Below are 27,936 nucleotides of genomic sequence, written 5' to 3'. Positions count from 1 at the left end.
CCTTTCTCCCCAAGTACTCGGGTGCCGTGCCCTGCAGACAAAGCGGGGGCAGCAGTTCCAGACACGGCCTCCCCAGGGGCAGGGGAGGTCGCCGGGGCCTCATTTATGCTTCAGTGTTTCCCTTGCTTTCAAAATTAGGTACTTGGAGAAACTAGAGTGGGGTGCCCGGCAGCCCACCCCCTCCCTGGTGGTCCACGTGTCAGTGGGGCCCCACCAGGCCGGCCCCCGCCTTCGAAGGGGCAGCGGACAGGACCACCAGGCCCCACAGGTAAGAGGCTTTTTGGTGACTGAGAAATTCATGGCCAAAAAAAAGGAGTGCAGCCCTGCAGCCCCCGAGGACCTGTGACCGTTGCGGGCGCTGCGCCCTGCCTGCCCCTGCTCGCATGCTCGTGGGCAGACCTCTTCCCACTCCCCCGGCGCTCTGCATGCCAGGCCCACGCAGGGAGTCCTAGGCCTGTGCTCTGCCGCCGCAGACCCCAGGGAGAAGGGCGACACTTCTAAGAGTGCGGAAAACCTGCTTCCTCCCGCGCAGCCCCAGCCCTGGGGTAGAAGGCCATCGGTCACGTGCGATGCGCGTGGCTGCTCTGTGGGGAGGCCTTCCCCCCTGGTTTGCCTCTGCTCTGTGGGTAGTGGCAGGAGAAGACGTAGCAGCTCTAGCAATGTCACCGCGGGGAGGAGAGGGGTCCTTATTCTGTAGGGTGCCATCACGGGCAGCTTCCATGGCACCACGGAGCGGGGCCAGGCGGTCTGTGTGACTTGGCGGCCCTTCTGACAAGATCACTCTCTCCCCCCACCCCATTTTAATTCTCTGGCGATCTTTCATTCTATTTCTGGTTATGGTTTCTAGTTCTATTCTGACTGTGTAAGAAGCTTTCTGGAGACAGTCGTCTCTAAATAGACACCGACAGGCCCACGTGAAACCGCTGCAGGAAGGGCTCCAGCTCCAAAGGCTGTGCTCCTTGCAGGGCTGACCATGGCAGCGGGGGACCTGAGGGGACGCCTGGACGAGCTGCCCACAGCAGGCGCCGGCTGCGGGGCGGAGACCAGGCAGGGCCAGGCTTCCCGCCCCCGGGCATTCTCGTGCTCTCTGCCACGTCCAGCTGGACAGGAGGAAGTCAGGGCAATTCTCAGCTCCAAGCTTCCATTTTGCCGTTAATCCTACACTCGGGCCGTGAGGGGTCAGTGTGGAGGAGCCGGGGCTGCCCCAGGCCACGGCTCAGCCTCATTCCTGAGCTGCCCTCCTGGCTTCCCGGCCGAGGAGCTCCCAGGGAAGAGGCCCGAGCGCCCGTGAACCAAGACTGACGCCCGCCTGGCTCGCCCCAAGGGCACGGGCGCCTGGTGTGTGATGGCTGACGACTCAGGGACATGACGTGGACCCTATCCGGGAGGGCTGGCCGTGCTGTCCCTGTCTCTCGGATGGAGGACGGAGCCCTGGCTGGGAGGGCCCCGGGGGCAGCTGGCTGAGACCCTCAGGGCTCCCGACCGCCCGCTGGGGCACCGCTGGCCCTGCAGCTGTGGTGGCCTGACACCCTCATTCGTCTCTGAGCACACTTCCCGCACTGCACACGACGCGTGACGGATTTGCTCGTGCGCTGAGGCCGCGTCCAGCCCGGAACTGGCCAGGGACCCAGCAGGAACCTGGGCCGCAGTGGAAATGGCACCAAGGAGGCCCTGTCCACACACCGCCCCCAGGCCCCGGGGCCCCACAGGGAGCCCCCCCCGGGCCTTGCTGCCTGCGTCTGGGGGCGCACTGTGCCTGGGCAGAGGCTCCCTCCAAGCACGGCGGCTCGGGAGGGAGGGGCAGGCGGGCGGGAGCACCACAGGGAGGCCAAGGCCAGGCCCAGCTCAGTTCTCGCAGCGACACTCGGGGCGAGGGGAAAGCACCCCAAACCTTGGCAAATGGAACAGACTTCCTGTCCCTTCACCCAATGTGTAAACAAATAAAAAAAACCGGGTAAGATTCCCCTATAGATAAAAGATGGGGGACAATTTTGCCCCTTTTCTTTTCCTGTCCCATTCTGCTCCCCAACCTGGGCACCTCCCTGAATAAAGACACACGTCGTGACCGACTGGACCCAGAGCTCTTCGAGGTCGACCACCTGGCTGGTGTGTCCCAAGTCCCTGGCTGCTGGTGGCCTGTGATGACAGGAGCGCCCGCCCCGTGGCTGCCCAGCCCTGCAGGGGCTGCCCTCGTGCCAGGCTGAAGGGGTGCTGTGATCCCCCCTCGCCTTATCGCAGGCCTTTCTAGGCCAGTTGGGGGCACACATTCTTCTGCAACTCTTGCCCGTCCCAGGCCGCGTCTGGGCAGGAGGGAAGGCAGTCAGTGGTGCCAGGACGCAGCAGGCAGGTGTGAGAGCCTGGGCTGCCCCCGCTGGTGTCCCCCTGCCTGCTTGGGGCTGTGGGGTCACGGGCAGGGGTGAGAGCGTGCCCCGCCCCCCCCCCCCCGAGCGTCCTGGCACCCCCTTCACGCCTGTGCTCCTGGGAGGGACGCGCTGGTGGGAAACTGAGGAGACGTACCCCGGGGTACATTTGCTCACACGTGAGTCAGAAAAGCCTGGCGTGCCCTTGACCTCCCTGGCACCGACAGCCACGATCCTAGCGCTGGATCTGGGGCAGTGCCAGCAAGACGCTGCAGCCGGGCAGACCCAGGAGCAGCCCTGCTGAGCGGGGGCCTGGCGTGGAGAGGGCTGGCCAGGCTCGACGCCTGCGCGCTGAGCGCCGTGCCCTGGGGCAGCGCCAGCCTGTGCTGGGGTCCTGGCCCGCTGCCAGCCACGCGGGTCCACACCCCTGGTCGCCCCCACCCCAGTGGGGACCGCGAAGAGCTCTGCGTCCGGTGCAGGGCGAGGGAGGCATGCAGGGGGCAAGAAAACCTGAGAGCACTAACAGGCAGCGGCGGGTGCTGCAGTAAAAGGCTGAGGTTGGCAGTGGAGGCCGCGAGCGGGTCGGCTCTTACCTGACCACCTGCAAAAATGACAGGGGTGGAGGCGGGCTTTGGGCGGTAGGGGATGGTGGCACCTTTCGGTGGGGACTAGGAGAAGGGACAGGAGAGGGAGAGAGCGCGTTAGAGCAGGCGCAGGGGCCGCCTCCTGCCCACCCGCCTCATGGGCCACCCGCCGGCCCTGCAGTGGCAGCTCCTGGCGAGGGCCTCCTAGCGGCGTCGAGGCAGATGTTGAGTCCTGGATGCTCCAGAGAGACCAGCTGCTGCCCACAGCCCCGGCGCCCAGACGAGCCACGAGGCACACCATGCCGCGGCCGCCCCGACACCGCCCACACCACCTCCCCGTCACCTTGTCACCATCCCAACTTTCCCGATCCCATGGCCACCCTGTCACCGCCCCTGTCACCGTCCCCTCACTGTCCCCATCCCCGCCTCCATCACTGCCCCCTCACTGTCCCCATCCCCGCCTCCATCCCCACCCCCTCACTGTCCCGTCACCCCCACCACCCCCACCAAGTTCCCTGTCACCGCCCCCTCACTGCCCCTGCCTCCACCCCCACCACAGTCCCGTCACCGCCCCGCGACCACCCTATTCTCCACGTGCTGCGAGCACCCTCTGCTGGGGTGCGATGCCCACCGCGACCACTGCCCCGTGTCAGGACTCGAGGACGCCCCCAGCTCAGGCAGGCGTGTGGGCGCCTGGCCCCGCTGGCTCGCGTCCCCTGCTGACCCTGCGCTCTCCCCAGCACAGGCCTGCACACCCAGGGGCCCTCTGAGGGCCCCACCTAGGAAAGCGTGGTGCCTCCACCCTCACTTTTTAAAGTAAATATAAAGGAGTTGTTTTTAAAAAGCTCACAGACTGTGACTGAACGTGGAGAGGCACGGTGAGGACGGCCATCAGGGCTACTCTGAAATTCTGGAAATGACAGATTCTGGGAAAATTCTGGGAAGTCTGGTAAAACCAAATCCCGTTCTCGGCTGTAAGCACCTCTGGGTGGCCACCTCCCCGGGGGTGCGAGCCAGGAGGCCTGGCAGCAGCACGGAGGGGACAGCGGGGAACCGTCACTCAGCGGTTCGCAGGGACGCTTTCAGAATGAGAATATTTAGAAAAATTATTTTTGACTTCACAAAATATTATACTCCAGGAGAACAAAAACTAAACAAAAACATATTTTTAAGAGTTAAATGTGGGGTTTTAACACCTAGACAAGCATAAAAAAAGAAAAGGCTCTGGAGTCCACCCATGGAGGTGCACTTCCTGCGGGGAATCGTGGGCAGCAGGCCCGGGCAGTGCGGGCGCATGTGGCTGCGTGGCAGAGGCCTGCGCTCCCGGGGCGGTGCGGGCGCACGTGGCTGCGCGGCGGAGGCCTGCGCTCCCGGGGCTTCGGGGGCAGCCGCTGGCAGAGCTGCCAGAGCCTAGGCTTAAGGCGGGATTCCTGGATTCCTTGATTTTTAACTCAGGAAGAGAGACAGGCAACTCACAGCTTTGGGAGTTTACTTCGTTTTTAAAGTCAACTTAAATTACTTCAACTTAATTAAATTTTCAATTTAAATTTCAGAGCTTTTCTCCAGAACTTCGAGAGAGGCTGCTTTGGGGGCAGCCGGGCGCCCTCCTCCCGCCTCACTCTTGACTCTCGCCCCTGCTTCCTGCCCGGGCAGCCCGCACGCCCCCGCCGCCCCCGCCCTGCCCTCCTGGGCAGCACGGCCTGCGCCGCCCCTTCGGCCCGCCCGCCTCCCCCCAGGGCCTGCGTCCCTCAGGCTCCCCCAACCCCCTGGGCTGCCGGCCCCCTCCTAAGCTCTCCCGCGGCAACGCTCGCCGTGCACGTCCTCCCAGCTCCCGGCCGAGGTGCTGCGGCCATCAGCTCCCGCCCCACGGCGGCCACCCCGGGGCCACGCTCAGGACTGCCCCGCCTGCTCCGTGGGGCCGGGGAACTCGCAGGTGTCCGAGGAGTTGTGGCCGTGGCTGAGGACACAGGAAGCCACACCTGTGCAGGCCGCGACCCCTTGGTGACGGGCAGGGCCGGCACGGCGACCCCACGGCAGCGGGCAGGGCCGTGCAGGGACAGACAGTACCTCCAGCATCACCACACAGATCTGCTTGACGCACTGGATGATGGCGTCAGGGGTCCCGGAGATGGTCACCGCCCGCTCGGTGGAGTTGGGCAGCATGTCCCCTGCCACCTGGACCTGCGCACCTGTGGACTGGGAAGCAGAGCGTCGGAAGGCGTGAGGGGTGTGCAGTGGGTGGGGCCATGGCGAGCGTCAGCAGGTGCTCAGGGCGGCCCAGGCCCGTCCTCACGTCCCACAGTGTCCAGCGTCGCCTCTCCCACGTGCCCCCGTGCCCTGGCGGCCATCCCTCCCTGCCCAGGCTCCTGTGGTCTCGTCTGGTCTTGGCGCCGCCCTGCCCTGCACGGAGCGGCTGCTCGCGGGGCCCTAGCTACTCCCCAGGTGCTGGCGTTGTCTCGCCCAGGCCCTGCCTCCTGAGCCGGGGGGGTTCGAGGCCACGGGGCTCTCACGGGAGACTGTGCCGCGCCGGCCCTCAGGCACGACCTCCAGGAGGGCTGCGTCCTCGCAGTCGGGGCTCTCTTGGGGTCGGCTGCACATGCGGCCGTAACACCCACAGCCCTGCAAACCACAGCCGGCTGGCGATGGGGAGCCACACGGTGCCCCAGAAATCGAAACTGGACAGCCCCGAGGGGCTCACCATCACGGGGCAGTGGAGCTGGGGGCAGCTCACACAGCCCACCCGACCCTGCCCTGCTCGCCCAGCACACGCTCCGCAGGGCAGGGTGCAGCCCCTTGCCCAGGGCGCAGCCCCGTGTCGGATGAGTGCCTGGCATGTGCCCCTCCTGCCAGGCCCGGGGCGCCGGGTGCGGGTCTGTGCACACTGCAGGGCACCCCCCAGTGCTGTGGGGTCAGTGCAGCTGGGCCCACTGTCCCCAAGTGGGTGTGGCCGGCGCTTGGGGCTTGGGGGCTCGTACCTCCCGGATCTCCTTGATCTTGGAGCCACCTTTGCCAATGAGCGAGCCGCACTGGCTGGCCGGGACCACGAGCCGCAGCGTCACTGGGGGCTTGCTGGTGGCAGGGCTGTTGCTCATGGAGCTGACGATGTCCTGAGCAGGGAGAGCACCCGGCAAGCTGCACCCCCGGCCACATGCACCCCCAGCCGCCTGCACCCCTGGCTGCACCCCCGGCCACCTGCACCCCTGGCTGCTTGCACCCCTGGATGCACCTCCAGCTGCCTGCACCCCGGGCTGCCTTCATCCCCCACCGCCTGCACCCCCTGATGCCTGCGCCCCCTGCCGCCTGCACCCACGGCCGCCTGCATCCCCCGCAGCCCGCACCCCTGGCCCAGCCCCTGCCGCCCGCACCCCCGGCTGCCCGCACCCCCGGCCACCCGCACCCCCGCCGCCTGCACCCCCCGCCGCCCACATTCTCCGCTGCCTGCACCCCTGGCCGCCTGCACCCCTGGATGCCTTCATCCCCCGCCACCTGCGCCCCGCCGCCCGCACCCCCCGCCGCCCGCACCCCCGGCTGCCTGTATCCCCCACATAGCCCAGCCTCAGGGGCCACCACGTCTTACCTCCTCAAACTTGTACGCGATCATGGCGAAGGCCTTGAAGATGGCGTCTGTCGGGCCGGTGATGGTCACAATTCTTTCCGGGCAGTTTCCTTCTGAGATGTTGATCCTCGCGCCGCTCTAGAGGAGGGCGGTGAGCAAGTCCCGCAACCAGGGCAGACCATGCCCGGGATGTCGTGGCCCAGGAAGGAGCTCGGTCTCTCTGGGCTTATTCACTACAACTCACACACGCGCTCCTGGCGCTGGCCCGGCGGCCCTTCCAACACTAACCACATGCTCTCTTCAGCAATCCCCTCGATGACAAGCTGTTACTCGGCGCCGTCAGAGCCGCTGGCTGCGCCTGCCCCCGCCCCGCGGGCCGCCTGGTGAAGGGTGCGTGCAGGAGGGCGCCCTCCTGCCGGGGGCACCGCAGCACTGCCGTGGCAAGGTGGGGGCTTGGCAGGTCCCGGTCGCCCAGGCCCCGGGGCCCTGCCATCCTCACCCAGAAGAGGATGCCGTGGAGGGCCAGCACACTCACCTCTTCCCGCATCTTTTTCACCGTCTCTCCTTTCTGAAATAAAGATTTAGACACCAAAGGAAAGAAGGTCACTTATGTCCCTTCCGAAGGTGCACAGAGGTTGGCAGCCAGTGCGAGGTGCTGGGGGCACTGCCAGGGCTGGGGGCATCCCGCGCAGGCAAGCCAGCTGTCCTGGAGTGAGATTGCCAGCAGCGGCAGCCTAGGGCCTGGCCGGTGGTGCTCGACTCACCCTTGCCTCCCCAGCCCTGCGAGGTGAGGGGCCAGCCTCCTGTAGCCAGAAGGGTTCGCTGCAGCGCCCTGGCCAGAGGCGGAGACCGTGGACGAAAGAGCCCGGAGCCCCCGGGAATGCAAGCCAGTCATTCTCAGGGCCCCCGAGCTCATGCAGGCCCTGCCCAGGGCTGCACCAGGGCGCCACCCCACGTCTCACAAGGCTCGGGGTGTTCTCTGGAAAGCCTCAGGGCTGCGGCATGGGGGCCGAGCAGCGGTGCAGGAGGGGAGGTGTGCAGAGTGGCGTGTGCGGGGCGTGTGTGCAGGGGGTGGCATGTGCAGGGCAGCATGTGCAGGGGCGGCATGTGCAGGGGTGTGTATGCAGGGAGGCATGTACAGGGTGGTGTGTGTGTAGGGGTATGAGTATGCAGTGGTGTGTGTGCAGGGGGTGTGTGCAGGGCAGCATTGTAGAGGTGTGTGTGGAGAGGCGGCGTGTACAGGGCTGTGTGCAGGGAGGCGTGTGCAGGGGCATGTGAGCTGGGGTGTGTGTGCAGCAGTGTATGTGCAGGACAGTGTGTGCAGGAGCGTATGTGCAGGGGCGTATGCGGGACAGAGTGAGCAGGGGTGTGTGTGCAGGATGGAGCATGCAGGGGCATGTGAGCTGAGGCGTGTGTGCAGGGGTGTGTGTGCAGGACGGTGTGAGCCTGGGGCGTGTGTGCAGGATGGAGCATGCAGGGGCGTGTGAGCTGAGGCGTGTGTGCAGGGGTGTGTGTGCAGGACGGTGTGAGCCTGGGGCGTGTGTGCAGGATGGAGCGTGCAGGGGCTGCAGGGTGGGGGTCCCCAGGGAAGGCGCGCTGAGAGAGGCTCCGCGCCCTGATAGAGGCCACCGTGCACCCACGCCCGAGCAGGGCCCGTCCCGTTGCCCGTGGGGGGCCTGGTGGAGCGGGGCCTTCATTCGGCAATTACCTTCCCAATGATGCTTCCAACTTCCTGTAGGAAAAAACAGAGAAAGAGTGAGGGCCTCGCGGTGAGGGACAACCTGCGGACGCCGTACAAGCCGCCCAGTGCCCCGGCGCAGTGAGCGGGGCAGGACTCGCGGGGCGCCTGCACCTCTGGGTGCCCTCCTCCCCCAGGCGGGGGCCACCGACCCTCACAAGCCCCTGAAAACGGCGCTGTCCAAATAGACCAGTCGGAGGCTGTCACTTAGGACCGGAGGCCTCAGGGAAGCTGTGCAAGAAGCCGGTGAAAACAGAGTTGCCCCAGGTCTCGACATTGAAAGAAAACTCAGCACTGCCCTCGCTGTCTGACCAGCAGATGGCTCTGGACGGGGGCGCGCCCTGTGGCCGGCCCTCCCCAGCCACGACACGCCGCCCCCACACCCGCACCTCCACACAGACTGCCCGCAGAGGCAGGGCCTGCCGGGCCTCTACACCTTTCACCCTCTCCTCAGTGGTGCACCCTGGCTGCCAGGGCCTGTGGGAGCCAACGGGCAGGGCGTACCTGGCACCCCCGGGCTCCTTCTGAGCACCTGGCACCCCCCGGGCTCCTCCTGCACCTGGCACCCCCCTCCCTGGGCTCCTCCTGTGCCTGGCACCCCTGGGCTCCTTCTGTACCTGGCATCCCCTCCTCGGGCTCCTTCTGCACCTGGCACCCCCTCCCCGGGCCCCCCCTGCACATGGAGCTCTCTGGAGTGCACTTCCTCCTCTCAGTGCTTGCACCAGGGCAGTGCTGGGCAGTGTCACCCGATGGGCTTCACAGCCAGTATCGTGGCACACCCCAGCTTCGTGTGGCCCTCTGGACAAGGCTGCTCGGTGTCCCTCACCCCAGGGGCTCCCCCAGAAAAGGACAGAGCAGTGTGACAGGCGCTGGAGCACGGGGCTGGGATGCACCCTGCAGGCTGCACTGGAGTGTGAGGGACTGACACAAACTCACAGATTTCAATACATAAATAGAGAAATATTATGCAAACGTGTTTACACACGTGTGCGTGTTTAAGTACACACATGCACATGCACGCCTGTGTATACAAGTATTCCCCAGCCCTGCCCGGAGCTGCCTGGCCTCAGGAGCAAGAGCAGCCCCAGCACCCAGAGCCCCGCTTCCGAAACACCACCCTCCCCCGGCAGAAACCCGGCCCCCGCCGAAGCGGCTGAGCTCAGGATGGGAGCGAAAGCACACAGCGAGGCGGGGGCAGCGCGTGCCAGAGCGAGGCGGGGGCAGCGCGTGCCAGGGGGCGAGGCAGAGCTGAGCAGCAGGGGCGCGGTCAGAACGACGCCGGGCAGCCTGCAGGGGCTCCCGCTGGCCAGACGGACCATCTGAGTATTGAGGTGAAGGGGAGACAGTGATGAACAGGGACCCACTGCACGGAGCAGATACAGAGTAAATGAAAGGGCTGAAAGTCCAACGACAAAAGGGACATTTCCGGGCTTCAAAGTGTCTCCCCAAAGAGTAATTAAAATGGAAATGCAATCGCCATCCGGCGGAGGAGCCTGGCAGACGCTGCCCTGACCAAGCAATCAATGAAAGTGTCCTCAGTCACGGGACAAATGGAAAGCTTGCCTTTGGAAAGGATTGCTTCCTTGTGACATCCTGCTAAACCCGAACGAGGGACATTCCACAAATAGCTGGACAGTAACTTCCAAAAGTGAAAGTCAAAGATGCCGAGGGAAGGCGTTGTTCCAGACTGAAGGAGACTAGAGGCACCAGAGCCACGCCTGCGTGCTGCCCACTGGCTCGGCTCGGCCTGCAGGGCGTAGCGGGCACAGGGGAAGCCACCTGGGACCTGAGGGTGCTCGCGGCCTGGTGGGGGCTGTACTGGGTTCTGGGCTAGCAGGCAAATGTCCTTGTTTGTAGAGAATATCCCGAGCTCCCTGGAGGTGGGGCCTCAGGCTGGCACCTTAGTCTCAAATGGTTTAGTGAAAAACACAATCTGGGCTGTACTTGCAATTGCTGTTACTTTGAGACTGTTAAATTTTAGGAAAAACATAAGAAACAAGGACTTGGATGGGCCCGCCCTGCGCCCTCCCAGCAGTGTCCCCCCAACACCTTTGTGGAGAGCAACGCAGCCAACGTGGAGTGCCTGCTTTTCCGTACCTTTCCATGCATCAGCAGGCGGATGGTCAGGGTCACGTTCAGGCCACCCTCTGAGACCTTGGACTCCATCTTCCTCCCAAAGTGCAGTGGGGGGTGTTGGCTCACGGTACGGAGGAGGCCGTGAGGAAGGACAGGTGGGGCCCAGGTGGGGTCACCTGGGAAGAGAAGGCTCAGCTGTTGCAAACAGGGTGCCACCCCAAGGCCAGCACGAGCCGTGGCCCTCCTGGCGCAGGACCCTCCTGGCGCAGGGACCTGTGCCTCCCGAGACCCTCCTGGCACACGGCCCTCCTGGCGCAGGGACTTGCGGCCTCCCTGGGGCCTCGCTGCTGTGCCACGAGGGCCACGCTGGGCGGGTGAGGGCTTTCCTGGGCCCCTGCCTTGCACTTGCCATGGTGCCCGCTGGGTAGCAGGGACACGGGGCTAAGGGAGTGGGCCGTGGAGCCTCTGCCAGCCCTGGTCCCTAGCTGCCGGTGGCAACCCTGGGCTGGCACTGCCCCCCTCGGTGCCTCAGTTTCCACTTCTCTGAAAGGGGGCAAGGAGAGCCCACTCCAGGGAGTGGGAGCTCCCCCAGCAAAGCGCTGGGCACGCGCCTTCATGGTGGTTGCCACGTGTGTGCCTGTGGGCTGCCGTCGGTCTAGCTCTGCCCATTTCCCCCACACAGTGAGTGGCGCCCGCCCCGTGCCAGGGCCCTCCACTGCTACTCACTTTCCTCTAGAAACCACCAGGAAAATAAAGGCCGGGGCGTTCCCTTTCTGTGAAAACCTGGCTTTCCAGTGTGCATTTAGTCTCCACCAGCCCCACGGCCACACAGCCAAGCTTTCCCCGTCCCCTGCCGCTGCCCTGGATCGACTGAGGACTTCTGAGCTTAGCCCAAGGCACCACGTTAGGGTTTTCAGCAGAGATTGAAATGCTCGTGGAGGCTGGGCTGACACCTGGGGCCTGAGGGACACCGACCTCCAGACCTGACGCAGCCCACGAGGGGCCGGCTGTGCTGAGGTGGCTGAGGGGCAGGGAGAGGCCAAGGAGGGGTTGCTCCCACCCGGGGGCCCAGAGCCAGCTGCCAGGGAGCTGAGGTCAGCGAGTGGTGAGGAGCATCCCCCAGCAAGCATGAGCAGAGGCCGGGGGAGGCCGGGGGTGGTCAGGGAAGGTCAGGGAGGCTGGGGGAGGCTGGGGGAGGTCAGGGGAGGCCAGGGGAGGCCAGGGGAGGTCAGGCACGTGGCCTGCAGAGAAGGCGCAGGACGGCCCTTGGCGCTGGGCTCGGGGCCATGGGAGGAGCAGGTGCCTGGGGCCTGGGGTGCACAGTTCCAGGGTGTCTGTCCCTCAAGCGCCGACACCAAGGGGCCTTGGTCGTGCCGGGCCGCGAGTGCCGCAGCCCCCGGCCCACGGGGCCGCCCTGAGCTCCCCAGACACGTCTAGAAGAGCACAGCCCTTCCTCTGCTTGTCGATAAAGACTAGAGCAGGCGCAGGCAGGCTGCAACCCGTGACTTAAACCGCCAAGACCAGTGCACCACACGTGAGGACCGAGCATTGTTGAAAAGCTGAGGCAAAATTTTTTTCCTCATCCAGTTATTTCTGCTGAGAAATGTGCTAAAAGAAAAATATAAACACAAAGCATAAAACCAAGCACACACCAGGCGGGTCAGCCGGCTGCCTCTGGCCAGCACCCTCTCTTGTCTCGGCCAGCAGAGCCTGAGCTCGAGGGGGGCCTCCTCCGGATGGTGGAGGCACTGGGCAGGCCACCGGCTCCTGAGTACGCAGCACCCGCTGCTCCAGCCCCCGCCGGGGCTCCTTGGCTGCTGCCTAAGCTCTTGGCCGGGCGGGCAGTCCTCCCCCGTGCTCAGCCTGTCCTTGCCAGGCCCTGGGCACTCGGTCCTCCAGGGCAGCCGAGGGCAGTGCCCGGGCCCTCCTCTGGGCTCACACCGGGCGCACCCATGGTGTCCAGGGGCAGCTTTGAGGCACGAGGGAGAAAGGGGTAAAGTGGTTTCGCACGAAGGCGGCATTGGAACCTGTGGCTGTACATAGTATCCAAGAGGTAAGGAGTCCTGGGGGCAGTGGTCACCCAGAAGCCAGATCGGACGGCAGCTCCTCAGAGGACACTGGAATCCCAAGCCCCTCCCCATGCATGGCCTTCCAGAGGGGGCGAGGCCCTCCCCTGTGCTCCTGGGTGCTGGGATCTGGCATAGTCCTGACCGGGCAGAGGCCCGGGGGCCATCACACGTCCAGCGACCCAGCCGGCCTGTGGCTTCACAGGTCTGTGCCGACCCAGTCCCCAGGCGAGCCTCCGTTGGATGCTGCCCTCCAGCCCCAGGGCCTAGCCACGTGGGGCCCTGGCAGCCTCCAATCTGGCCTGCCACCCTCAGGGCCCGCCTCCCCCTCGGCTTTCCTGCCGTCCAGTTGCTCAGGCCAAGCTCCAGAGCCGCTGTGACCCCCCCTCCCTGTTCCAGCTCACCCACCAATCCCACAGTGGACACAAAGACACAGGGTGACCCTGTCCTCCTGCTCCCTCCATCTGCTCCCAGAGTCGGAAATCACCCCCACCCTTGCAGAGGGAAGGCGAAGCCCTCCCGGCAGGGGCCCAGGCCCCAATGGCCCACCAGCCTGTGCCGTCCCCCCAGCACAGGCTCCGTCCCCTGGACCTGGAGGCCTTACCCCAAAGCCACCGCACCACTGCCGGGTCTTGAGTCAACGGCTCCTTCTCAGGGCATCAACTCCCTGTCCCCGACATCTTGGACAGTGGGGCTGGACTAGAAGGCCAGTCCAGGCGTTCATGGTGCGGCTGCCAGACAACGGCGCGTGCCGTGGAGGAAGCGCCAGGGGCTGAGAGCACAGCAGGAGGGGGGGAGGGCGCTCGGGGGGTCGGGGTCTCCCAGGGGCCTCGCAGGGAAGGGCTGGCTCTCCTGGCCGCTGTGGCCCCGCGGCAGAGCCCATTGGCCCGGGGGACCCCAGAGCCTTCCTGTCCACAGCCTTCCCAGGGTGGCCCACGGCCAGAGACTAGCCGTGGCCAGGGGAGGAAGACCGGCAACCTGGGCCTGTGCCGGAATGGCTCTGCGGCCGGCCCAGCCCCCTGGGGTGCTGTGGGCAGCTCCAGGCCTAACCTCGGCCTCCATGCTGTCCCACTCCCAAGGGCACCCCCAAACCAACACAATGCTGCTGGCTCAGGGCCTGCTTCCAGGAGCCCCGCTGGCCAGCGTGCTTGAGGCCGCGAGACAGGCCAGCAAGGTGGAGCGGGAGAAGCCAGGGGGGCAGAGGCTCAGGGCTCAGGCAGGAGGAGGGGCTGGGCCCCCAGAGGGAGGAGGCTGCCCGGCGAAGGGGTGTCCGCCCCCCGGCAGCAGGGCTGGGCCCATCCGGGGGTGTGTGTGGCTTTTTAAAGTACCATGGACAGTAACCGTACGCTTGTAAAGCGGATACCAGATAGGCCCTGGCACACGCGCACCCACCAATCACCCAGACGTGTCCACTACGTCCCTCCGGCCCCTGGCACACCCCCACTCTACCCGCCTGCCCTGACCCCCGGCAGCCCCTGACCTACTTTCCATCTCTAGAGCTCGGCCTGGACTCTCTGGGATTTTACACAAATGGCACCGTCCTGTCTGGCTTCTCTCAGCACCATTTTTTTTTGAAGATTATCCATGCTGTTTGCTGAGTGTATCAATAGTTTGTTTCTTTTCACTGCTGCGTATTAGTCCATTACACAGCTAAACCACAGTTAGATTTTCCATTATCCACTGAGGAACATGGGGTTGTTTTCAGTTTGGGGTTATTATGACTAAAACTGCTATGAATACCAGTGCACAATTCCTCGTGTGGAAACAGGCTCTCAGCTCCCTCAGGAGTGAAAAAGTTGGGTCAATTGGTAGGTGTGTGTTGAAGTTTTTTGGAAACTGCTGATCTTCCAAAGTGTTTTTGTCCTAAGATAAAACGGCTGGTTTTCATGAGGGAGAAAACAGTAGGACAAACCTGATGGATCTGAAAAGCTGTAGAGAGCTTATAAAAGGAAATTTCATTTGTTGCTGACTGTAATTTAAAAAGCTTATTTAGGCGGCGGACTTGGCCCAGTGGTTAGGGCGTCCGTCTACCACATGGGAGGTCCACGGTTCAAACCCCGGGCCTCCTTGACCCGTGTGGAGCTGGCCCATGTGCAGTGCTGATGCGCGCAAGCAGTGCCGTGCCACCCAGGGGGGGCCCCACGTGCAAGGAGTGCGCCCGAGGGGAGAGCCGCCCAGCGCGAAGGAGGGTGCAGCCTGCCCAGGAATGGCGCCACACACATGGAGAGTTGACGCAGCAAGGTGACGCAACAAAAAGAAACACAGATTCCCGTGCCGCTGACAACAACGGAAGCGGACAAAGACGCAGTAAATAGACACAGAGAACAGACAGCCGGGGTGGGGGGGGAGGGGAGAGAAATAAATAAATAAATCTTTAAAAAAAAAAAAAGCTTATTTAAAGGTGAAATTTGCCTTGAGGTGTAGTATATGTTTATAAATGCTTTTAAGAGGTTAGAGGACATTGTTTGTAACAGCATTTTCTAAACTGAAGGATTTCAATGTAAATGGCTGATTCTGGGAAGCCATTATTATGAAGAAATCTATGAGTTGATATTGATAACAAAAAGTAACTTCATAATGGAGAAAACTGTCAGATGCCATCTCAATCTGCATATTAAGGTGGTGGTAGGGGGAATATAATCTTGATTCCTTTGGGAATCTTAGATTTCATAAAATAATTGGGAAGTTTATTCATGAGTACTGTGTATTATAGCAAAAATGTGGAAGCTGTTCATTATTTAATCTTAAGTAAAATACTTTCAAGAATCTTACAAAATATGGTTTCATTTAATGTACTACAAATTACATGAGAAATGTTCGGGGAGTGTTGTAAAATTGAAGGAGTTTCCTAATCCTCTTGGTTAAATTTACATGTTATTTATATATTTAGGGATTGTATAATATTCTTAAAAACTTAAGTTTTCACTGCCGATATTCTGTCCCAATACTGATCTGCATAGTGGTTTTGTTGGTTATACTTTTAGGTATTCTTAGAAGAATGCGATATGTTATCAAAGCCACCAAAATCCCTATTGGTTACACTGTTCTGCTCTGATGCTTCCCTAAAAGAGCATGCAGCCAGCTCATCTTCAAAACAAGGGCCTTTAAAGGAGAAGCGCAACCAGTCTCTAAGTTAAATCTTACCTGTTGACTAACATAATCTTGGTGAAAGTGTGGAGGTAAAAAGAAACGAAGCTTCTACTATAGTCTATAGTTAAAGACCTCTAGAAACAGCTTTATTTAAAACTCATAAGGAAATTAGGGCCACGATTGTAAGCTCTTGCAGCGGTCACATTTAACCCAGAGCTAAAGTTCACCAGTTCTAAAGGTGCTGAAGAAGCCGCCCTATGACTACACAAAAGGAGTGGCCAGAGAGGAGCTGCTACGGGTGCTGGCTCAGGCACTAAGCATCCCCATTAAATATCCTGCCCACTCATATTATACAGGATTGGGAGGCCTGGTCTCGGCTCTGACCAAGTCAGTGCCTTACGCAGTGGGCATGTGCACAAAACCTGGCAAATAGCTTCACGCATTTACACCAGGCCCCAACTACCACACATGGCGCCTCTCCATTTAAGTTACTGGCACAGCCAGGTTCAGCCCTAGAACAGTAAAGGTATCTGCTACAGCACCTGGTCCTGCCCCCAGGTGGACGGAAGCGCTTGCTGCTGACGACTCCCGTGGCTCTGCCAGGTGATGGCTCGGTCTCCTTAGCCTACAGTGGACGCTGCCTCCAGCCTGGCTCTGCCTCATGGTGCTGGAGGGTGCTGTGCAACAGGCCGTGGAACACGGAGCCCACCTTCCTGCTCTCACTACAGAATGTCAACTGCATGAAAACATACCAACAGGGGAAGAGGACTTGGCCCAGTAGTTAGGGCATCTGTCTACCACATGGGAGGCCATGGTTCAAACCCCGGGCCTCCTGACCCATGTGGAGCTGGCCCATGCACAGTGCTGATGCGCGCAAGGAGTGTCGTGTCACCCAGGGGTGTCCCCGCACAGGGGAGCCCCACACGGAAGGAGTGTGCCCTGTAGGGAGAGCCGCCCAGCGCGAAAGAAAGTGCAGCCTGCCCAGGAATGGCGCCGCACACACGGAGAGCTGACACAACAAGATGACGCAACAAAGAGAAACACAGGTTCCAGTGCCTCTGACAACAACAGAAGCGGACAAAGAAGACGATGCAGCAAACAGACACAGAGAACAGACAACCAGGGTAGGGAGAAGGGGAGAGAAATAAATAAATAAATAAATAAATAAATACATCTTTAAAAAAAGAAAACATACCAACAGGGAAAGAGCTGCCAGAGTGCTGTGGGCAGAAGGTAAAGAAGCACAACTGGCATCATGGCCTGCTCCTTTGAAAAGTCAATGGATCCCGCCTACTCTCAGCAAATGTCCAGGGGCCAATGTGAGAAAGTTCCTCTGCTATTTTACTCCCCAGAAGCCCTCTGCTCCAGGACTCAGGCTTCTCATCCTGACTCACATCTTCTTTGACTGGCTGCCACTGTGGCAACAACCCTCAATCCATCAGACTGTCGGGTGTGCAGATATGGTCTCCCCTGGAAAATCCTTTCCTTACCTTTGACAAATTGGAGTAACTGGCTACAGACTGCCAATAAGAGCCACCCTTCTAGGTGGCAACTCCCATAATTACTAGTAGCACTTGCTTGTCTTGTACGTGTTGCAGCGTGGCCTTATATCAGTACTACTGTTTATAAAAACCCCACTCCACACTCAGGACGTCATGCAGAAGAGGTGGCAGAAAGACTGTAAGAGTTGTGGGACGGAGTAGCTTGTGGTGTATATGACTTTGCATTTTCTCCCCCTCCCCAAATTGCACAGCATTCCTGAGGAGTTAAAAGGAGAGCCTCAGGGACTGGGTGTGAACTGGTGACTCCGCAGTAAACCTTGTAACCTGCATTCTTTAGAAATACTGCTGCCCCACACGCCTTCTCCATCTGCACGTGGACGTGCACTCTAAAAGACTCCTCTTTTGCAGGGAGGGTGGAAGATCAGCTTGCCCATGAGGAGGAACCCCACGAGCCCCTAAATAAACGCTTGCTACTTGCCAAGCTGGACTTGTCCAAGTCTTCCTTTGGTCTGACGTAGCCAGCTCAGTTTGGTGAGAGGCAACTGTTTTTATACCGCTCCTCGCCATACTTGGGACAAACACTTTTCCAGAGGTTTACCATAATGTATGTTCTTTGGCAAAGATCCTACTAAAATCTTTTGTCAATTTTGAAAAATTGGATTGATTTCTTAATATTGAATTTTGAGAGTTCTTTAAATATTCTGGATTCAACTTGTGATGTGCAAATATTTTCTCACAGTAAATGATTCTGCATTCTTTTAACAGTGTCTTTCCAAGAGCATATGTTCATACCTTTGGCAAAGTCCAATTTATCAAAATGTTCTCCTATGGATTATGGATTTGATGTCATACCTAAGAAATCATTGTCCTACCCAAGGTCACAGAGATATTATCTTATGTTTTCTTCTAGAAAGCTTTATGGCTCTGGACTTTACATTTAGGTCTATGGTCCATTTTGAGTTACCATTTTTAATATGGCACAAGGTATGCATTGAGATTCACGTTTTGCATATGGACATCCAATTGAAAAGGTGACTTTTTTCCTGCTGAATTAATGGCCTTTGTATCTTTAATAAAAATAAATTTACTATATATGTGTGGATCTATTTCTGGACTCTGTTTCATTAATCTATTTCTATTTGCCTATCTTTATGCCAATACCAGTTTTACATATTGCAGCTTTACAATGTCTTGCAATAAGGTGGTACTCTTTTTCAAAAATTGTTTTGGCTATTCTAGTTCCTTGGCATATCCACATGAATTTTTAAATCTGTCATTTTATATAAAGATTTTAATTTTTAAATTGGGATTGTGTTGTTTCTGGATGGTATTAAACTCAAAGATCAATTTGGGGAAAAATGGCACATCAACAATATTTAGTCTTCCAGTCCATAAACATAGTACATTGCTTCAGTCTTTAATTTCTTTCATCAGGGTTTTATAATACTCAACATATAGGTACTGTTCTAGTCTGCTAGGCTGCCGAAAGCAACATACCAGAAATGGGTTGGCTTTTACAAGCTTACTGTTTCAAGGCTGAGAAAAACGTCCAAATCAAGGTACCATCAGGCGATACTTTCTCCCTAAAGACCAGCTGCCTGAGATCCTGGACTCCTCTGTCCGCGGCGAGGCACATGGCAGTGTCTGCTGGCCTCTCCCTTCTCTTCTGGGTTTCGTTGCTTCCAGCATCTGGCTTCCGTGGCCTTGTGTCTCTCTGTCTGAATTTCATTCTCTCATAAAGGACTCCAGAAAGAGGATTAAGACCCATCCTGGGCCCACCTTACTGAAGAAACCTCATCAAAAGGCCCCACATCCAATAGATCAACACCCACCCGCAGGAATGGATTAACTCTAAGAACATACTTTTCTGGGGTCCATAAGCCTCAAACTAACACAGATACTACACGTTTTATTAGATTTATGTCTATGTAATTCTTTTTCTGGATCTAATATAAATTACTGTTTTATCAGTTTCAATTTCTAAGTATACATTGAGGGTATGGAGGAAGACAAATGATTTTTGAGTATTTACCATATGTTCTGTGACTTTGCCAAACTCATTGGTAAGATCCAATAGATGGTTTTGTTTTGATGACCTTATAGGGTTGTCTATGTAGAAAATCATGTTGTCTGCCAAAAAGGACATTCCTACTTTTTACTTTATCATCTGGGACTGCCTTATTTTTTATTTGTTTTTGACTAATTGAACTGTTTAGCACAGTGTACAATGCTGAGTAGCAGCGATGGGTGTGGACATCCTTGCTTTGTTTCTGATCTAAGTATTTCGTCAGTAAACACGATGTTGGCTCTAGGCTTTCCACCTATGCTATTGACCAGGTTGGGGATGTTTCCAAATATTCCTAGTTTGCTGGCAGTTTTGATCATGGATGATGTTCAATTTTGTCAAGTATTTCCTATGCATCTATTGAAATGATCACTTTTTTTTAATATGGTAAATTATATTAATTGTTTTTTAAAAACCAATCTTGTATTCCTGTAATAAACCTCAATTGATCATGACGGTATCATTTTATATATTGTTTGACTATTATGAAGTTTTGCATCTGTGTTCATGAGGGAAACATGACTCATAGAATAGGGGGTAAGTGTTTTCTACTCTTCAATTTTCTCAAGTAGAATTAGCGTAGAACGGGTATTATTCCTTCCTGGATCTATGACTAGCAAAGTTTTTAACTACAAATTAATTTAACAGATATAGAGCTATTCAGTTTTCCTACTTCTTCCTCAGTGATCATTGGTAGTTTGTATCTTTGAAGGAATTTATTCATTTCATCTAAGTTGTCAAATTTATTAGCATGAAGTTGTTCATTTTATTCCATATTATCCTTTAAATATCTGTAGAATTTGTAGTAGTATCAGGTCTTTCATTCCTAGAATTGGTAATCTGTGCCATCTCTCTTTTTCCTGATTAGTCTAACTAGAAGTTTATCAATTTTAGTGTTTTTCTCAAGAGCAAGCTTTGGTTTCAAAGATTTTTTTTTCTACCTTTCTAAGTTAGAATTCTTTAATATATACTCTGATTTTGATTGTTTTATTTCTTCTGCTTATTTTGGGTTTAATTTATTCTCTTTTTAGTTTTTCACGCAGAAGCTTAGGTCACTAAGTCCTCCCCTCCTCCCCCAACAGCCATGGTGGCTTTGAAAAGAGTCCTTTCTCCTTGGACCATAAAGCAAATGCTCAGCAATCCTTTCTTCAGACCCTTCCTTCTAGGGCCAGCCTGGCCAACATTCTTACAAGCCAAGAGTGAAGGACTCAAGAGCTTCTTCACACACACCTGAAGGCAAGTCACCTCTTCAAGCCCTGCTTCTTGCTGCCAGATAAACGTGGGCTGGCACAAGGCTGGTGCAGTGACAGAGCAGGGCACTACACAGTTCAGTGTGATACGAAATGAAATAGCTTGAGTTTGAAAGCTTCTGATTTCCAAGTTCATAGAAGAAAGAAACCCACCTCAAGCCTTCTCAGCCACAAAGGAGACTCCTGGATAGACAGAGGCCATCTTGCATTGCTGGTGGAAAGGCTGAATCGGAAATGAAGGGCAGGCGTAGGTGCAGCTGGGACAGCATGAACCAGGGGTGGGATCCTGCACACACTCTCTCCCCTTTTCTCTAGACATGCGTACTCCATGTTTTCCTCCATCAGAAGACCCTGAGAACATGGTCCCTGCTACAGCTCCTGAGCCCCCACACCAGTCACATCAGTTGGCACGGACTCAATTCAAGTCTGAAACATCCTAAGAAGGACTCCAGTTGCCCTGGAACAAGGGCACGGGCTGAGGCTGGGGCACACACCATGAAGCCCAGTCTACTACTAGGCACCACTGCTCCACGTTGAGACATTCTGGAGGAAGGAGAACCACTGGATGGAGCTGGTTCCAATCTAAGGCAGGTCAAAAAAGCCTCATGTGCCCCATTTACTTGTAGAGGCTGTCCCTGGTTTTCAAAGGTGTTTGTTCTCTAATTGCAGGCTGGAGAGAATTTGGGGGGGCTGAGGTAGGTTTTGTGAGATTTTAATCCCATATCTATATTAAATCTCCATATATATGAATGTGCTCACTTGAGGACACATGTAAGTGAGCAGCTGGAAGTACTTAGAGCCTAACAGTTCTGTGTCTGTAGCCATTTCAAAGTACGGCCACATGCACTGAGGTGGAGATTAGAGATACGGGTTGTCCAAAATCACACTAGTGGGAGACAGAGCCAGGCCTGAATCTTTCCTGATCTCTAAACACCACTGAAAACCCTTTCCCAAAAGTAGGGTTTAGAAGAAGAGGGCTCTGGGGAGCTCGGGTGTGGAGTGGGAGGGTGCCTATGACCTGGGGAGACCAGGTGGTCTTCCCATCTGCCTCGTGTTCTGACAGGTGTGAGCCTGCCGAAGATTTTCTGGCCATTGCTCTTCTGAAGGCCCATCTGAGATAGGCCCCAGGACACCTAGATGCTTACACTGTCACATTCACTTATGGGGCATTTCTCAGCAAATGAGCCGTCAGGAGGGAGGGGAGGAGGTCAGCTGGAAACCAGGGTGGGCATCAGAGATGGGGATGGGGCATCAGAGAACAGGAGCAGAGTCCAGCACTGCCTGATCCAGCTCCAGCACCTCCTCCAGAAGATGCATGAAGCAGACTGAGATTTGCCCAGTCAGCAATTGGCAATGATAGTTTTGCTTGTCAATTCAACATATATTGACTTGGCAGTTACTAAGCTCAGGCACTGTGCTGTGATAAATGAAACAGGACCTTCCCTGAGACACCAGCCTACAAACGAATCACTATGGCGACAGCACCCGGGCCTGTTGGAAGACATACAGGGGCAGCTGAAGGAGGAGGTCGTCAGCCTCATCTGGCTGCAGCAGAGCCTGAAGCTGGCACTGACGGAGCCAGGGGACTCAGATGTGGGAGACCCTGTATCCTGGGACCCCTTGGGAATGAGTTCACAGGACCAGGGCTAGAGCTGCGGAGCCCAGGAATCACGGCGTTCCTGAGTGAAGCCCTAAGGAGCACTGGCCATGCCGCCCGGATTGCCCACGAGGGCAATGTAGCTCAGAGGCCCGAGCTGCCGCTGCCACTGAGATCTGAGTCCTGGAAGCAGGCCGCGCCTTCGGGCCATCTTGCTGTGACAGAGCTAGGAGGGTCCAGCTTTGACAGATGGAGGCTCAGCTCCATCTCTGTGCAACCTCTGCGCAGGTGGCCCCGGACGCTGCGTTTAAGGCCCTCCAGAGGATGGTGCCACTGTGCAGATGTAAGGACTGACCGCTTGAGGGGCTAGCGGGCTTGCTCAAGGTCATATCCAGCATCAAGATTCTTAAGTCAGGCTTAAAAGCGAGTAGCAAGACTTTGGCTCTGGGAAGATGGAGTAGATGTTCTTCCCCCTATTCCTTCTGCTAAAAGTAACAAAACCCCTGGATGTTACACATAAATCAAACATTTTTTAACACACTCTAAAAGGGGAGAGAAGAAGGCATACCGGCTGGGAAGCAGGGACCTTAGGAACAACACAGCAGAGAAAGTCCAGGGAATTTTAATTCTTGTGGCTTATTTCCCAGACTTATTGTTAAAGAAACAAGAAACCCAGAAATGTCAAAGGACACAGACAGAAAGAGAGCCACACCACCACCAAGACCAGCTCTCTAGTCAGAGGGTAAGGAAAGGGACAGCCCAGGACAAAAAACTTACCATTTTTCATTTAGCCAAATATATAAAAAACATTGTCATTACCATTATGGTAATAGGTAGTGAATATTGGGTCTTCACTGTGGCTATTGCCAGGTGGTAATGACAGTATTTTTTATATATTCGGCTAAATAAAAAATGATCAGATTAATTCTAAAAAAAAACCCCAAACCAAAAAACAAAACCTGTAGCCCAGCACCTACCAATGCTGGCAAAGACCAAGTGAGGAGCCTACACCCCATCAGTGCCAGGCTGTGATAAGACACTCTGAATTCCATACCAGGGTGCTCCTGGAGGAAGCTGAGGAGGCAGCTGAGAGGCCACCCTGCGCAGAGGGAACAAGGCCCGAGGCATCAGCGGAGGCTGTGTGGGGACTCCCAGCAGCAGAGGGCGCCCTCCCTGCGTGTCAGTGGAGGCTGCGTGGGGACTTCCAACCCACCTGCTGTAACAGGTCGGCATCCACCTCGCTTCCCTGCTGGAGCGGTGTCACAGGAGACCAGTTAAAATGGAAGGTCTGCCTTACTAGTGAATTAAAATCCAGTAATGCCCAGATAACTTTTCCTCCAATATTTTTACATATAAAAGTGTTTCCAAGAACAAGCTTGCACATTTCAAGTGATAGTGACCCCAGAAGAGATCTTAAAAAATATAAAAACTAGAGCTGTGGAATGATGGAAAACTCGAAGACAAGCCGTACCAAAAGAGTGAGAATTTTGAGTCAAATCAATACCATCAGAGGACTAGAACAGCATGTCAGAGTTTCCATTTTTGCAGAGGGTTGCCACAGACATGAGGCTCAGCAATATATTAAGAAGTTGATTTGAGGACCAATTGTGATCCCCAAACCTACAGAACTGGACTAAGGTTATGGATTAGTGATGGAAAGAAGTGGAGGCTGGCAGGGGGACTGCAGCGCTGGTGGGCCCTGCACTCTCATACTGGCAGAGGATCTTGGCTCCGTCATTTAGACGAAGGTGAACCTCTGGTAGCTCTTGGTTTTGTGGTTGGTCTCTACTATCGAAATCCATACCGGAGTCCACTTAGCTAGTTCCAAAGGTGGAAACACCATCCTAGCATTCAAGCAATGTTAGAAGGTGGAAAAAGGATTGCATCTGGAGTCAGACTCTCAGTGAAGGCGGCTTTGAGTCTATACCAAAGCTCACCTTCCCTAATTGGTTGCAGCCTTGGTTTCATGAATGTATCCAAGATCAAAGGTAACCACACAGAAAAGAAAAGTGAAATATTGGCAGAAAAATCTATTTTCAATCAACTAATTAGTAAAACTCTCCAGTCAAAGACAATCGGACTCCGTGTAACTGAATATGATGTAAGTTGAAGAAATCATGAGTGTGGAAAGAACTACATGCTGTTAGAAATATAAGACCATCCTGCCATGGAATAGTTGGTATATATGGAGGGATGGTTTACAGTGAATATTTTACTGGATAGTTTAGCCATGGACCCTAAAACACAAAGGTTCCAACTCTGATCAGCTAAAGTTAGCCAAAGACTGCATTCCTACTGAATATCCAAAACCCGATGTACAGAATGGTTTTGACCTCTTATCATCTGTGGCTCTGAGTGGTACTAATCATGAACATGACCAGCCAGCACATTTAACCCTAAAGGATGACAGAATACCTGTAAATAGAAATTGGCAATATATGATGGGCCTGAGCAGTGATTGTGCCCTATAGGAATTTATAAATCTGTACCTTTGGAACAGGGTGATAGATTTCAGTTATAGAAAAATGCTCAGAACTGTGTGCATTGTAAAATGTGATATTAAAAATCCAAGTCAGAATATTAACTGGGTAGTACCCAAAGGTGGTAAAGGATCTGCTTACAATGGAATGTAAACTACAACTGCTTTCATTTGCAAGTACATTCAATAGGTACTTTCTTTAAAATATATGGAAAACTAACTTTAAAATGTTTAAAGGCTAACAAGTATTAAAATATCTTACAGCATATTTTTATCAGAATGTTTAGAATTTTTTATACTATACCTAAAATTGTCCCATAAAAATTAAAATTTATTTCTCTTAAATAAAGCTTTATAGGTAAAAACAAACAAACAAACAAAAAAAACTGGAAGGTATAATAAGATCCAGAAACACATAATGTAATATCCAAAATGTACAGGTTTCAATTAAAAACTCATGCCAAGAACCAGGAAGATCTCAAACTGATGAAAGAAGACAGTCAACAAACGCTAACACTAAGATGACAAAAATATTTGAATTTTCTGAGAAAGATATCATAAAAATTCTTCAATAGGCAGTTATAAAAACTGTTTAAACAATGACTCAGCAAAGAAATGGAAACTCTTACCAAATAAATAGAAGATATAAAGAACTAAAGGGAAATTTTAGAACTGAAAAATACAATAATAGAGATGAAAAAAAAAAAACACCTCAGTGGATACACTTAATAGGAGAATGGAGAGGAAAGAACTAGTGACCTGGAAGCTAGAACAACTTTAATTACCCAACCTGAACAACAGAGAGAAAAGAGATCGAGAGAAAAATAAACAGAGCCTCAGAGACCTGTGACACTATGATACAGGAGCTAACATTCATGTCACTGGAGTCCCAGAGAAAGGGGAGAAATGGTGGGGCTGAAAAAGTACTAAAAGAAATACTGGCAAAATACATTCAAGTAGCTGACTGAATCCCAAATATGATAAACACAAAGAAATTCATATCAAGACACATTATAGTCAAACTTCTAAAAATTACAGTCAAAGGAAAAATCTTGAAAGCAGCAAGAGATATGACACATCTTCAGAAACCATGGAGGTCAGAAGGAAGTGGTACAATATTTTTTCAAGTGTTGAAAAGAAAGGACCTTCTACCCAAAATCATATGCCCAGCAAAAATATCCTTCAGGAATGAAGGGCAAAGTTAAGACATTCTAAGATGAGGGGAATGTATTAGTCAGGGTTCTCTAGAGAAACAGAATCAACAAAAGATATTTGTCAATAGTATGTGATGTTACAAGAGTCTCTCATGCAGCTGTGGGGATGCACAAGTCTAGGTTCTGCAGGCAGGCCACAACCAGGGGCTGTAATGAAAGTTCAACGAAGGTTCTTGACGATTTCTGGGAGATGTTGGCTGCCGAAAGAAGAGCTGGGAAATTTTCTCTCAATGCTGGAATCACTTCACCTTTTAAGGGATTCAACTGATTGGGTTAAGCATCACTCATTGCTGATGGCAATCTCCCTGATTGATGTAATTATAACCAGCTATCTATGATTTACCACTGCAGTAAAGTCAATGGTGACTAAAGTCCATAAATGCCCTTGTATTACAGTTAGCCTAGTGCTTGCTTGACCAAACAACTGGGCACAATTACCTGGCTGAGTTGACACAATAGCCTAACCATCACCATGAAGGAAAGAGAATTTGTTGTTACTGGACTTACTCTACAAGAACGCCTAAAGGAAGTTCTCTAAGTAGAAAGAAAATGACAAAAGAAGGAACCACAGAACACCAGAAATGAAAAAAGGACATGGTAAGCAAAAATATGGTAAGTATAATAGACTTCCTTTCCCGCTTAAGTTTTCTAAATTATGTTTGATGGTTGAAGCAAAACAAAACAAAAAATACTGTCAATGTGGCACTAACTGTATGTAGAGGAAATATTTAAGACAATTATATTATAAACTGGGGAAATAAAGAACTGTAAAGAGAGGTATGGTTTCTCTACTCCACTCAAAGTGGCAAAGTGACAATACAGTAGACTGTGGTAAGTTATGTATGTATAATGTAATATCTGTAGCAACCACTAAAAAAGCCATATGAAGATGTACACTCAAAAACACTATTGATAGATAAGAATGGAACTCTTAAAAAGTGTTCAGTTACCCACAGGAAGGTAGGGGAAAAAAGAAATGAAAAAACAGAAAACACACACAGAAACAAGAAAAATAAAATGGCAGACTAAAGCCTTAACATCTCAATAATTACATTAAATGTAAATGGTCTAAATACCTCTTCATTAAAAGGCAAGATTGGAAGAATGGATTAAAAAGTATGCTAAGAAACTCACTTCAAAACCCATACTGCTAAGAAACTCACTTCAAAACCCATACTGCTAAGAAACTCACTTCAAATCCAACAATACGGGCAGACTAAAAGTAAAATGATGGACAAAATATGTATCATATAATCACTAATCAAAAGCAAGCATGAATGGCTATATTAATACCAAATAAAATAAATTTTAGAGCAGTAAAAATTACCAGGGACAGAAAGGGAAATTATATAATAATAAGCCGGTCAATTCACCAATAAGAAATAGCAAGCCTAAGTATGTATGCACCATACAACATAAGTAATGTAAGATATGTGAAACAAAAACTAATAGAACTGAAAGGAAAAGACAAAGCCACAATTAGTTGGGGACTTCAACAATTAATGGAGCAACTATATATAAAATCACCCAAGACATAGAAGAGCTCAACAACACCATTAACCAACAGGATCTAATCAACATCTGTAGAGCACACAACTCAACAAGAGCAGAATACACATTCTGTGCAAGTGCCTACAGAACATATACCAAAACATACCATATCCTGTGCTCCCCCCCAAAAATCAACAAATTTAAAAGAACTGAAATCATACAGATTTTGTCCTCTGACTGCAATTAAACAAACCAGAAATCAATAATAGAAAAACAGGAAAATTTATGAATACTTGGAAAGTAAACAACACATTTTTAAAAAATCTATGAGTCAAAGATGAAATCTCAGGGGATATCAAAAAATACTTCAAAGTCATTAAACTAAAAATGTAATATATTAAAGCTTGCAGAACACAAATAAAGCAGTGATGAAAAAATTTACAGCACTAAATGCATGCATAAGAAAAGGCTAAAATCAATAAGCTTCCACTCTCAAGAATCTAAAAAAGATGAGCAAAATAAATCCATGCAAGTAGAAGGAAAGAAGGACTAAAGAACAAAAATTGATGAAATTTAAAAAAAGAAAAACTAGAGAAAACAACAAAGTAAAGACTTTGTTTGTTGTAAAGGTCAATAAAATTCACAAACCTCTATGAAGGCTAATAGAAAAAAGAGATAAGACATGGACGACTAATATAAGGAATCAAACGGGATATCACTAAATGCCTCACAGATTTCTGAGCGATAATAAGGGAATACTAACAATTCTATACAGATAAATTTGACAACTTAAACTGACCTATTCTTGGAATAGCAAATTACTACATCTCACCCAATAGATAACAGATAATTTGAATAGTCCAGTTCT

The 27,936-nt window shown here is 53.5% G+C and overlaps 1 protein-coding gene and 1 pseudogene across 11 annotated transcripts in view; one reads left to right on the top strand and one right to left on the bottom strand.

Moving 5' to 3' along the window:
• Positions 1-27,936, bottom strand: part of PCBP3 (poly(rC) binding protein 3) — a 398,007-nt gene that overhangs the window by 20,225 nt on the left and 349,846 nt on the right. For 9 of the 11 annotated variants that reach the window (XM_058296363.2, XM_058296370.2, XM_058296366.2 and 6 more), the window contains 7 exons: positions 10,336-10,490; positions 8,209-8,232; positions 7,036-7,068; positions 6,522-6,638; positions 5,920-6,051; positions 5,012-5,140; positions 2,885-3,028 (listed from right to left, as the gene is read on the bottom strand). In XM_058296363.2, the coding sequence (XP_058152346.1) occupies positions 2,885-3,028; positions 5,012-5,140; positions 5,920-6,051; positions 6,522-6,638; positions 7,036-7,068; positions 8,209-8,232; positions 10,336-10,490 (734 nt within the window). The remainder of the gene's footprint in view (positions 1-2,884; positions 3,029-5,011; positions 5,141-5,919; positions 6,052-6,521; positions 6,639-7,035; positions 7,069-8,208; positions 8,233-10,335; positions 10,491-27,936) is intronic. The other 2 variants (XM_058296367.2, XM_058296368.2) reach the window with 1 other exon arrangement.
• On the top strand, positions 23,330-24,517 carry LOC139438809 (electron transfer flavoprotein-ubiquinone oxidoreductase, mitochondrial-like; annotated as a pseudogene).

The sequence above is a fragment of the Dasypus novemcinctus genome, chromosome 4 (assembly GCF_030445035.2).
Source record: "Dasypus novemcinctus isolate mDasNov1 chromosome 4, mDasNov1.1.hap2, whole genome shotgun sequence".
Classification (NCBI taxonomy): Eukaryota; Metazoa; Chordata; class Mammalia; order Cingulata; family Dasypodidae; genus Dasypus; species Dasypus novemcinctus.
Note: the sequence above shows the minus strand (reverse complement) of the source record. Positions and strands in the feature narration are given on the sequence as shown.